At 41.0% G+C, this 12,836-nt stretch overlaps 1 protein-coding gene across 1 annotated transcript in view; it reads left to right on the top strand.

The window, feature by feature from the left end:
* AGO4 (argonaute RISC component 4) overlaps positions 1–10,642 on the top strand; it is a 55,450-nt gene extending 44,808 nt beyond the window's left edge. Inside the window, 3 exon segments of the mRNA XM_017884545.1 lie at positions 3,296–3,397; positions 3,962–4,161; positions 6,253–10,642. Of these exon segments, the coding sequence (XP_017740034.1) occupies positions 3,296–3,397; positions 3,962–4,161; positions 6,253–6,361 (411 nt within the window). The 3' untranslated portion in view covers positions 6,362–10,642.
* Positions 10,643–12,836: the final 2,194 nt, after the last annotated feature.

Genomic DNA, 12,836 nt, shown 5'->3' on the forward strand with positions numbered 1-12,836 from the left:
AAGAAAGTTTACAAATTTTTTTTTGTTTTTTTTTTTGAGACTGAGTCTCACTCTGTTGCCTAGGCTGGAGTGCAATGGCTCCATCTTGCCTCACTGCAACCTCTGCCTCCCAGGTTCAAGTGATTCTCCTGCCTCAGCCTCCCGAGTAACTGCGATTGCAGGCACACGCCACCATGCCCAGCTACTTTTGGGATTTTTAGTAGAGATAGTTTCTCCATGTTGGCCAGGCTGATCTTGGACTCCTGACCTCAAGTAATCCGCCCTCCTTGGCCTCCCAAAGTGCTGGGATTACAGGAATGAAAGCCACTGCTCCTGGCCCAAGTTTACGAATTTGGATTGGGCCATATTCAAAGCCGTCCTGGGTTGCATGCAGCCCATGGGCTGTGGGTTGGACAAGCTTGCTTTAAAAGATCTCTAGATTACTTATAATACCTAATACAATGTAAAGGCTTAAATAGTTGTTATACTATATTTTAAAATGTGTATAAGTCTTTACTGTTGAATTATTTAAAATATTTTTCTAGGTTGCTTTAGTACTGAATACAGTGTAAATGCTATGTTTTATTGTTTTTAATTTTTTTCACATTAAAATTAAATGTTTAAACATGTTAACAATTTTCTGTATTTGTGTCAGGTCTTTAAAATTTATATTTTTATTTATTTTTTAATTGACATAATTGTACACATTTATGGGGTACATAGTGAGTTTTTATACAAATAATGTATAGTGATCAAATCAGGGTATAATTAGCATAACCAAACCTTTTTTTTTTTTTTTGAGACAGAGTCTCGCTGTGTCGCCCAGGCTGGAGTGCAGTGGCGCGATCTCGGCTCACTGCAACCTCCGCCTCCCGGGCTCACGCCATTCTCTGCCTCAGCCTCCCGAGTAGCTGGGACTACAGGCGCCTGCCACCATGCCCGGCTAGTTTTTTTTGTATTTTTTTTAGTAGAGACATGGTTTCACTGTGTTAGCCAAGATGGTCTCGATCTCCTGACCTCATGATCCGCCCGCCTCGGCCTCCCAAAGTGCTGGGATTACAGGCGTGAGCCACCGCACCCAGCCTGTCCAAACCTTTTTAAAGAATATCCACAGTTGGTTGAATTCCTGAATGCGGAACTGTGGATACCAAGGGCTGACTGTATAATCATTCTGTCATACCAAAAAATTCTCATGTGTCCTTTTGTAGTTAACCTTTCTCCTTCACTTCCAGCCCCTGGCAACCACTGATATGTATTCTATTCCTACAGTTTTGCTTTTTCCAGCACATCATATAAATAGAATCACAGCCTTTGAGTCTGGCATTTGAGATTCATCCAAGTTGTGTATATATCAGTAATTTGCCGCTTTTTATTGTTGAGTAGTATTTCATAATATGGATGAGCCACAGTTTGCTTATCCATTTTTGAGTTCAGGGGTATTTGGAGTGTTTCCTGTTTTTTACCCAACTTCCCTTTTCAGCTCCTACTTATCTTATAAGGCATGCCTCACCTATTTCCTCCTCATCACCTTTTCCCAATGGCTCCCGTATGCCCATATCACATTGTGTTACAGTTTATTGTATACACTTTTCATGAAGTCAGGAAGGCAAGTTGATTAGTTCTCTTGATGCCCCTGGCTGTCATCCCCAACATCTGCTGCAGAGCCTAGCAGTCACATGGGTGCTCAAGCAATAACTGGTGAATTGAAAAGGCCTGGATTCTCTTTTCTCCAAGGCATCACCTCTTCAGGCTGTCATGTGTAGAACCAGAGAGTTTTTTTATTTCTTTTAATGGTAAAATAAATTTAGAAAATGCTATATACTCTATATCCCTCTTAAAGATTATACATGACTAAATAAAGGTTTTGAGAAGTCATACAGTAGAAAATATTTTAACTTAATTTGACCCTATATTTCTGAGGTTTGTTCCACCATAAACTACCTAAACACATCCTGCAAAACTAATATTCCTAAAGAACACACTTGGGGGAAAAAAAATGCTAGAACCTATATAACTCAATTAGATTTCTTCTGATCCAGCTAGGAACCCAAGATCACATATACATTTGATGGAAGGAGATTTTTCTATACTCATAGAGTTACGTATGCATAGGTGTACGATCTTCAGCTGAAGGTAACAATAGTTAAAATGGAGCCAAATAAACTCCCATCACATTTGTGTCTGTATGCTAAATAAACGTGTTCATACTGAGCCTGCTGTACAGCAGAAGAGGGTGACCAAACAGCAAGATTTAATTCCTTCCCTTGTAATCCATTTCTGAAGTTCCCCTCTTGCCTTCCTAGAAATTTGATTTTCAAATCTTGTCTGTAGGGTTTTTGCTTGGAATTTTAAAAGGGTAAGAGAACATCACCTAATTTTACAGATGATTAGATTGAAGTGTAAAGATAATAAGCTTTGTTCAAGGTATATAGTTGCAAGGCTAGGCCCAGATCTGAAACTGGTTTTTTAGTTTCCATTTCAGTTCTTTCTTCCTGATAACCATTTGCCAGCGACTTATTATTATTATTATTATTATTAAAGTATTTGCTGTTGCCAGGTGTGTTAGCTCACACCTATAGTCCTAGCACTTTGGGAGGCCAAGGTGGGAGAATTGCTTGAGCCCAGGAGTTTGAGTCCAGCCTGGGCAACAAAATTAGACGCCATCTCTCAAAAAAAAAAAAAAAAATTAGCCAGACATGATGGCATGTGTGCCTATAGCCCCAGCTACTCAGGAGGTTGAGGTGAAAGGATTCCTTGAGTCCAGGAATCCAAGGCTGCAGTGAGCTATGATCCTGCCAGTGCACTCCAGCCTGGGTGACAGAGTGAGACCCTGTCTCAAAAAAAAAAAAAAGTATTAGTTATGTTGAACCTGGTAAACCAATTTAAAGATTCCTTAATCTTACTTTTACTGAAAATTGTGAATATTTTTTTACTCCAAGAAAGGAATAAAACTGTTTTTTTCTCAGGAAGTTTATCTGTCTTAAATGTTAAATGTTTTTTCCCCTCTATGAACATACCACTGTGTTATCTGTAAATATATAATAATGTTGTAGCCCAAAGCCACAGGTAAAATATTTTTTGTCTGTATCCTCCTGAAGAGAGCCTGGAACATATTTGTTTGTGAAAATACTATAGGTTAAAATGGTTGGGCTAAGGGAAAGTTACAGAGGATCCAATATCTTGAATGAAAGTGATTTTCAAGACTTAATTTAAGAGACATTTACCAGCTTGCTCCCAGTTAACACACAAAAGAAAAAAATGATCTGAGCCCAGTTTGGCACTTTGATGACTAATTACTTTTTTTTGTTTTTTGTAGGTAGGGAAAAGTGGCAATGTACCAGCAGGCACTACAGTGGATAGTACCATCACACATCCATCTGAGTTTGACTTTTACCTCTGTAGTCATGCAGGAATTCAGGTAATTTGGAAGCTGCTTCAGATCTTTGACTTGATAGGGAGATGTTTGCAAATTCAGCAACTAGCTTGAGTGGACTTGTTATTTAACACCTAACTTTGTTAATGCTTGTATCCTAGAATTGTCATCTTTTGGTCTAGGTATCTGCTTGTAGGTGTGCTAGGCAGAAGTATTTCTGAGTTTAAGGAGTAGGTTTCAATTATTTTCTCCTCTCGTGTCATGTCAGAAACACATTAATCAGGCCAGGCACGGTGGCTCACGCTTGTAATCCAAGCACTTTGGGTGGCCAAAGTGGGCAGATCACCTGAGGTCAGGAGTTTGAGACCAGCCTGACCAATGTGGCAAAACCCTGTCTCTACTAAAAAATACAAAAATTAGCTGGGCATGGTGGCGTGCCCCTATAGTCCCAGCTACTTGGGAGGCTGAGGCAGGAGAATCGCTTGAACTCCAGAGGTGGAGGTTTCAGTGAACCAAGATCGTGCCACTGCACTCCAGCCTAGGTGACAGTGAGACTCCATCTCAAACAACAACAACAACAACAAATTAATCATAAAACTCTCTCCCCAGGGAACTAGCCGTCCCTCACATTACCAGGTCTTGTGGGATGACAACTGCTTCACTGCAGATGAACTCCAGCTCCTGACTTACCAGCTGTGTCACACCTATGTGAGGTGCACTCGCTCAGTCTCTATTCCAGCCCCTGCATATTATGCCCGGCTTGTAGCATTTAGGGCAAGGTATCATCTGGTGGATAAAGATCATGACAGGCAAGTTTCTTAGGCACAATAAAGTCTCTTTATATTTTAGTAGCATGTTAAAAAAATGAGCTACGATAGAAAACTCTTTTAAAGATTTAAACTTTCTCTCAGGGTTTAAATTGTAAGGACCATATAAAGTTGCATGTGCCTCTGAGAGCTTGTAATGTGACTTTTGGTCCAAGAAGTGCTTAGGCTTGTTTATACTTGCATTGTATCTCTAAAGGAGTTTAATCTGGAGCTGCTTGTGGTTCTCCCATGGAGCCAAATGCATTTCAGTTCTGCTCAGGTCCTAAGTAGCCTCAAAAAGTGGTCAACACAGTACCCTGGCTCCGGTCAAAGCAGTCACAGGGCTGTGAATTCCACTTCATGCAAGTGAGGAGGCCTGACCAGTTCCCTTTGCTTTTGGTACATTCTGGAAAAATACCCCAGAGTGAACCTGGATATGTATGTGAGAGTGGGGGCACAGACCATTCTCACTCTCAAGTAGGCATCTTCGGAGAATAAGAGAATCTGATATTTTGACCTATTCCTGAGCTTCTATTAAATAGTTAAACAAGCTCTCTGCATTAATTTTCTTTTCCGAATGACCATCTGTGAAGTGTAGCAGTTTCTGGGCTCTTCCCCAAGTCTGAATTCAGCTGCTAAATAGTAGACATTCCACTGCAAGTCTATTTCTGTAAGGGTGGAAAATACACTATTATGGAACACGTCCAGCTGTGGCTTTGTACCTTCCATTCTGTAATGTGCTTTCATTTATTCGGCATATTTATTAGGTATTGACTGCGTGCCCAGTACTGTACTAGGTGCTAGAAATACTAAGATGAGTAAGACGTATTTCTTGTCCACAGGGATTTTATGTTTCAGTACGGGAGACAATATAGCAAATATACAACTGACAAGTAGCCCAAGTCAGTACAGATAAAAGTGCAGTGGGACACCAGAGGAGAGGCTTTTAGAGAAGATTTCATAGCTGGATGGGTAGAATTTGGCTCTACAAAAAAGAGAAAAGAATTTTCAGGGCAGAGGGAACAATGGACACAAGGAGAGAAAGCAAGTGACATGTTTGTACAGTAGCAAATTTTCTTTGGCTGGAGGATAGTAAAGGGGAACAAGCAGGTATGAGGCTGCAAAAGTATGTTAGAACAAGACTGTTTGTTAAATGTAAAATGCTCTTCCTAGGATAGAATAGACAGGACTTAACAGTTAATTGGATATGCGTGTCAGAGGAAAGGGTGAAGTAAAAGATGGCTAAGATTTTGAGCCTAGATGATAAGGATAATAATCACTTAAAGAGAAAGTCAGAAGAGGAATGGGGATTTACAGCTTGTCAAGCCCTTTATATCACATGGTATCCTTAAGTAGTATGTTTAGAAGTTGTTGTTGTTACTCCAAAAGACTAAAGTTCAGAGGAGTTATTATGTTTCCAAGGTTATACAGTTAGTGAGGGGAAGAAAAGATGAGACTGGTGGCACAATAGCATTTGCTGGGAATCTCCTTCAACTAATGGTTTATTGAGACTTTGTGGTATTATGTGCTAGACACCAAGGATACAGTGGTGAGCAAGGTGGACAAAGTTGCTGCTTTCTTGGAGTTTATATCCCAGTGGGAAAATAAATAATTACCCAAGTAATAATTTAATTTCAATTGTACCATGAAAGAAAAATATAGGATTCTGTGAAAGCATGTTCCAGGTGGCTCTGACCTGGACCTTAAAGTCAAAGAAGATTTCTATGGGGAAAAATGACATTTGACTGAAGCCTAAAGAAATTAGCCAGACATAATGGGCAGTGGAAATCTTTATATGGATACTGTTAAGGATTGTGTCTTTGCAGACATTATGTTATTTAATTCTTGCAGCAGCCCATTAAAGAAGTTCAGTTGAGCCAACTGATGTTTAGAGGACCATAACAGATTATTCAAGAAGCTAAAGCTTAAGCCTAAGATATTCTAGAATCTAGTACGGTTTGTGCTATTTGAAATGTGTGAAGTTTGAAGTGGTCTTCTGTTATACCTGTTTTTTGTTTTTGTTGTTGTTGTTGGTTTTTTGTTTGTTTCTTTGTTTGTTTTGCTTTGTTTTGTTTTGTTTTATTCTCTTTACAGTGCGGAAGGCAGTCATGTGTCAGGACAGAGCAACGGCCGGGATCCTCAGGCCTTGGCTAAGGCTGTGCAAATCCACCATGATACCCAGCACACGATGTATTTTGCCTGAGAGTCTCAGAAAAAGAACTCAACCAATTTGGCACCCCATGCAGCCTCAAAATGTTTCAAATGCCTACCGCCTCTAGATCGAGCCAAGTTGACTTCAGGTGGTCTTCTACCAGCAGCTTGGAATAGTTGCACTGAATCTATACTTCGCAGCACTGTCTGATGCGTCAACAAAATTGAGCCATTTTTTTAAAGTAATAGATACTCATAGATTATCTTTTCTGATGCACTGGACTGAATTTTTACCTCAATGTGCAAAGGCTGATCAGCCTGAACTTTCTAAAGGACTTTACAAGAAGGGTTTCTATGGAATATTTTGCTAGCTGTGGTGTTCACCGCATCCCTCTAGTCTTAGAAAAGAAGATTATTCCTTTTTTCTGTAGTCATTGAGTGGGGTGTATGCATAAGTGGGAGAGAAAAACCAAACAATCTACTTCAGTTCAGTGTAACTATTTAATTGTGTGGGTCCATAGACTTTTTAATGAAGATTTCTGACTTTGCCACTGTAAATGCCTTTAATGAGCATTAATTTTTGAAAGTTTGTTACAGAGTTTTATTAGGTTTATTACTTTATCTTATTGATCTCTGCAGACTTGTGCTGGTGCAAGTACACGCTGCCAGGCAATTTGCACTATATTTGGCTGCAGATTCAAACAGGCAGTTCTCTTATTTGGTCGACTTTTGTGAATGTGTGACATAAACAGATGTAATGCATGTCACGGTGACAGAGATAACACTGCCATGATAAAAGTACTCATGTTTCCCCCTATTTGAAAAAAAAATTGCTTTTAGTATTTTCCAAGTTTTCAAAAGTGCCCATTTTATGCTGCTGTGTGGTTTGTTAGATCTAAATGATTTTTCAACTTTTCTCATAGAAACTTAACTTTGGCAATAAACATTTTTTAAGGTCTCTCCTCTTCCTTCCCCAACAATGTAGTTTTCTAGATGAGACTTCGGTATGATTTTATCAGCTATTTCTTATATATCATAATCTGGCAATTTCTGAAACCAATCAGAAAAGACATATATTTCCATGCCTTTTGAAGAATTATTTTACCTGTTTTATATTCACAGTTGGTGTCCTGTCACTTTGTTTTAAAATAAGCTAGAACCAGGATGCTTCCTTATTGGAAAGGCTTTGCCAGTCCTTAAGGTACATTGAGTGATGCTGCAACTTGCAAACATGTACCAGCATTTAAAATTTCTTTTCCTGGGAATCAAGGTAACTCACACAACTACTTGCAGTATAAATTTTTTGCTTCTCTTTCGACCTGAAATGTACTTGGTGGGTTTTCCTTCCTTTTATTAAACTAAAACTGTGTGGAAAAGGTTGATTTTTCTTAATAGATTCTGAATTCCACTCACAGGGAGATGGGATTCCTTTCTCATCCCAACAAAGGGAGTTGCTCTAAAGCGGGCATCAGTTAAAACGTAGGGAAAATGTATTCTGTATGTAGTGTAGATAATGCTTTGTGAATGGACAACAGTTACATAGTGTCTTGGTAGCTCCAGCCAGTGTTTCCCAGCCCAGAGTTTACTGACTTGTAATTCTCTATCCGGGACATCAGGAGTGAGGGATGGAAAAGGGGATAAAAGGCCTGGAGCCACACTCCATATGGCTGAGGAAGGCACTAGGGAAAGAGATAGACACAATGGGGTAAAAACAATTTTGCCTCCCCTGCCTGGAAACTGCTGGTGGGGAAATGATGGTGAAGGGTGTTTGCTAGAACTCATGAGACGTTTCAAATCTCATTAACTAGCCTTCTCAAAATCCCAGCAATATAAAGCACTGTTTTTCTTCAGTCATTTAAATAAACTTGTAAATACATTGAAGTTTACATTTCCATGTGCTGTTGATCAATGGCGCCACCTGTGTTTGCTGATGAGCCTGGTCTCTGAGAGAGAGTTTTATAATGTCGATGAGGCCTGTTGCTCATTAAGATAAGTGCAGACGTCCTTAATCCCTGCAGATAGTGGGATGAAACGCAAGTTCTGTAACTGAAGCACAACGTAGCCAGGAGTGAAGAGATGGCAGATGTTAATTTCTTAAAATTTTCCTTTTTTTTTTTTTTTTTTTTTGCAAATACCTCACTTGGATAATACAAATCAGGACATGTTGGTGAGGGGCTGGCTGCTGCTTTTATTCACACTTGTTCAGGGAGAGCACAGAGAATACCCTTCAGCATGGCCACTCTGGACCCAAGAGGAGGAAAAAACGGAAGCTTTTTTAGGAGAAGGAGGACTCGCAGGAATCCAAGATGTGAAGAACTCTTGGTGGCTGGCTGGCTGGCCAGCGGGCACCACACCTGCACTTGAGTGCCTCGGGCTTGCTTATTAATAATGCACAGAAGAAGCATCACTTCTCACCATCTCCTGGCATGTATGGAGCAGGGAGCAAGGCCATGTTCCAAAATCCCTGATGAGCTTGTCTTGCTCTACGCTCGACCTCGAACAATACAGCTTGTAAGACCTCAGTCAGTCCTGGCACGCTGGGGTATATCAGTGTGGTGGTGGAAGAAAAGCCGGGAGGCCTATTTTTATAGAAAATAGTACCACTAAAGGTGCAATGCTGTCATTTTGGACAAAAGGAAAGAAATTTGGAAGAACTGGGATTATTGGCAAAAACTTGCTGAGGGGTGAATCTTGATGAGCTAATCACTGCAGAACCAGAGTTGCAGCAATACGATTGCGAGCAAGTCTGAATGCATGGTTTTACTTTAACTCGGCTTGACAATTTCAATAGGTAACCCCCTCGGGACTGACTGAGTCGTTACGCATGTGTCAATCAATGGGAGGTGTGCATTCTCTAGAAGTAGTTTTAGGCTGTTTGGTTTGGTTTTTGTTTTTTAAATGCAGCCTGTTTAGGCACTGTCTTGTGGTGTGAAAGATTTAAATGTAGCAATGCTAAAGAATAATAATTTGGGGATAAGAAGTGGGGACATTGGCCGGGCGCGGTGGCTCACGCCTATAATTCCAGCACTTTGGGAGGCCGAGGTGGGTGGATCACCTGAGTTCGGGAGTTCAAGACCAGCCTGACCAACATGGTGAAACCCCATCTCTACTAAAATACAAAAAATTAGCCGGGCCTGGTGGTGGATGCCTGTAATCCCAGCTACTTGGGAGGCTGAGGCAGGAGAATCGCTTGAACCCAGGAGGTAGACAGTGCAGTGAGCTATTACTCCAGCCTGGGCAGCAAGAGCGAAACTCCGTCTCAAAAAAAAAAAAAAAAAAAATGGGGACATTAAGAGAGTGGTGATGACCCAAATGTTGAACCGATTATGTTTTGGTGGTGGTGGTGTTAGCTGTTGAATCCTGAATGGCTTATAAAGTGGATTAGCTGGCTTAATGCAGCCAGCGTTCTGGGCAGCAGAACATATTCATTCTTACTGTAAATTCTATTTGCTGCTTCCAAAGGTGATGATTTTCAAGCAGACATGTTCTATATGGTCTGTGTTTTAGGATCTGGTGCCCAGCCTCTATCAGAGCTTACCTACCTGGCAAAGCTGCCTACCCTTAGAGTGGGAAAATATAATCCACTGTTTAATAAGGCTCACCCTCTCCACCCTGTCCTAACGACCTTTTGTGAATGTGCTGTAATATTTTCTTGCTCAATAGCAAGGTGGTAGCTCTGCTTTCATTTTAAGAAAGTGGAGGCTGAGGGCATTGTATCAATACTGTTTCAACTCCAAGAAGTTTTCCTTGTAAAATTAAAGGAAAGATCTTGTTATTGATTAACCATTTCCTTATGCCTTGCTATTGACATATTCATGCTCTTTCTATGTCTAGTGGCTGAAAATGTTTGCGTTTGTTCATTTGACTAATGGTGTGATTTTTGTTTCTATATTATTAGACCTGTAATGTTTTAAAATGTATTTTATTAAATTTGGACTGGATGTATGTCTCTAGCAATACGAGGTACTTTCTAAACTATTAAGGGAGGGGTTGTATCCTCATGTTGAGATAAGATGATGGTCGTTTAAATTTTGCAATTTTTTTTTTGGCCTGCAGGGATATTTTGTGTTTATGTGTCCAAAAAAGGAATAAATTGGCATTCTTGTGCCAAAAGTTGTTTTTCCTGTCAATTGTCTAATAAGTATACAGTACACTGTAATGGCAACATACATGGTTGCTTTTTAAAAACGATTTCCTCTGTATGAGAAATTTTACAAAGAACAGTGAAAAAACTTTGTGTTTTAACTCTTGGGACTCCCTATTTTAAAATTGCTATTTGGTATACAATTATTATGTGTCAATTAAAACTAAAATAAAACTTTTAAAAAAGAAATTGCTATTTGAGAATTTTAGAAGAGCTTTTCAGCAACACTTCACATATGAAAACTTTTACAAGATTGATCGGAGTTCTGGATATGGCTCTTAATGGGAAGATCTATTTAAGCAATGCTTGAGAAGAATCTGCAGTCTCCAGAGGGCAGTGTGGCCACACACTTTATAAGACTTAACTTCTCCAGAGGAGAAGCTGCTCCAATTCATCCAACCTGGGGCTATCCAGTCTCATCCTTAGAACAATTCTCACCAGCAAAGCCCTTTTGCTAAGTCATGGCAGGGACAATTCCTTAGGGAATTTATAGTTTGCCAGAGGAGAAAGTTCTGCATATAACTCTACTAGAAGGCAGTTGCTTTTTCCATCTGTGTACTATCTCCTCCATATTTATCAGTTATCAAACATTTATCATGAACTGGGTACATGCCATGCTCTGCCTAGGTGCTGGGAACACAGAAGAGTAAAAACTTAATTATTCAAAGAATTCATTCTAATTTGGCATGAGATGGAGGAAGAGGCAGCGAGATTAACACTGGGTGCCTACTATCTGTCAGTCTATTTATTTATTTATTTATTTATTTATTTATTTATTTATTTAGCATAGAGTCTCGCTCTGCCGCCCAGGCTGGAGCGCAGTGGTGCGATCTCGGCTCACTGCAAGCTCCGCTTCCCGGGTTCACACCATTCTCCTGCCTCAGCCTCCCGAGTAGCTGAGACTACAGGTGCCCGCCACCTCGCCCGGCTAATTTTTTGTATTTTTAGTAGAGACGGGGTTTCACCATGTGAGCCAGGATGGTCTCAAATCTCCTGACCGCGTGATCCGCCCGCCTCGGCCTCCCAAAGTGCTGGAATTATAGGCGTGAGCCACCATGCCCGGCTTATTTTTTAAATTATTTTTTATTTAGTTTTTTAAGACAGGGTCTCACTCTGTCACCCAGGCTGGAGTGCAGTAGCACGATCATAGCTCCCTGCAGCCTCAAGCAATCCTGCCACCTCAGCCTGCTGAATAGCAGGAACTACAGGAAGTGCGCATCACCATGCCCTGCTAATTTTTGTATTTTTGTAGAGATGGTGTTTTGCCATGTTGCCCAGGCTGGTCTCAAACTCCTGGGCTCAAGCCATCCTCCCACCTTGGCCTCTCAAAATGCTGGGATTACAGGTGTGAGCCACCGCACCGGGTCTGTCAGTCACTTTATATTGCTATCTTCATCCCAGCAACAGAGCGTTGGTGGGCACTGTATCAATACTGCTTCAAGAATTTTTCCTTGTAAAATTAAAGGAAAGATCTTGTTATTGATTAATCATTTTGTGGTCAGAAACCATGGGGTAGTCAGAAAATAGAAAAAACAGTGTTGCTGGGATAAAGATATCAATAAAAAGTGACTAATAGGCCGGGTCAAATGTTTTCCCTTACTCCTTCTTTGGGAGATAGGATCCCTCTTTTTTTATAGAAAATTTGTTGTTGTTATTATTATTACTATTATTGAGATGGAATCTCACTGTGTCACCCAGGCTGGAGTGCAATGACGAAATCTTGGCTCACTGCAACCTCTGCCTCCTGGTGTTCAAGCGATTCTCCTGTCTCAGCCTCCCAAGTAGCTGGGAGTACAGGTGTGCGCCACCACGCCCAGCTAATTTTTGTATTTTTAGTAGAGACGGGCTTTCACCATGTTGGCCAGGTTGGTCTCAAACTCCTGACCTCAGGTGATCCGCCCACCTCAGCCTCCCCATGTGCTGGGATTACAGACATGAGCCACCGCACCCGGTCAGAAACCTCATTATTTTGTATGATTCAGGTATGTCCAAATGGCCTTATTCCCACCTCACCCCCCACCACTTGTGTCATGCTCATGTCCATCCCTGAATTTCTGGGGGATGTGTTACATCAGTCAGGAATGGCTTGTGGGCCCGCTCCTGTTAGGGGGACGGTGGCCCGTAGGTAGGGGAATGACAGACTGATCAGCGCCATCACAAGGCATGTGTCCCTTTCGGTTCTCCGTTTCTTTTTCTCTGTCTCTTGCCTCTGATTTCTTCTGTGTTGACTATTCTCCAGAAGCTAGTGGCAAGTCTTTTCTTTTTCTTTGACCGGGTCTTGCTCTGTTGTCCAGGCTGAAGTGCAGTGGTATTATATCATAGCTCACTGAACCTCAAACTCCTGGGCTCAAGCGATCCTCATGCTTCAGTCTCCTGAGTAGCA

This window comes from Rhinopithecus bieti, unplaced genomic scaffold (assembly GCF_001698545.2).
Source record: "Rhinopithecus bieti isolate Rb0 unplaced genomic scaffold, ASM169854v2 scaffold_13029, whole genome shotgun sequence".
Classification (NCBI taxonomy): domain Eukaryota; kingdom Metazoa; phylum Chordata; class Mammalia; order Primates; family Cercopithecidae; genus Rhinopithecus; species Rhinopithecus bieti.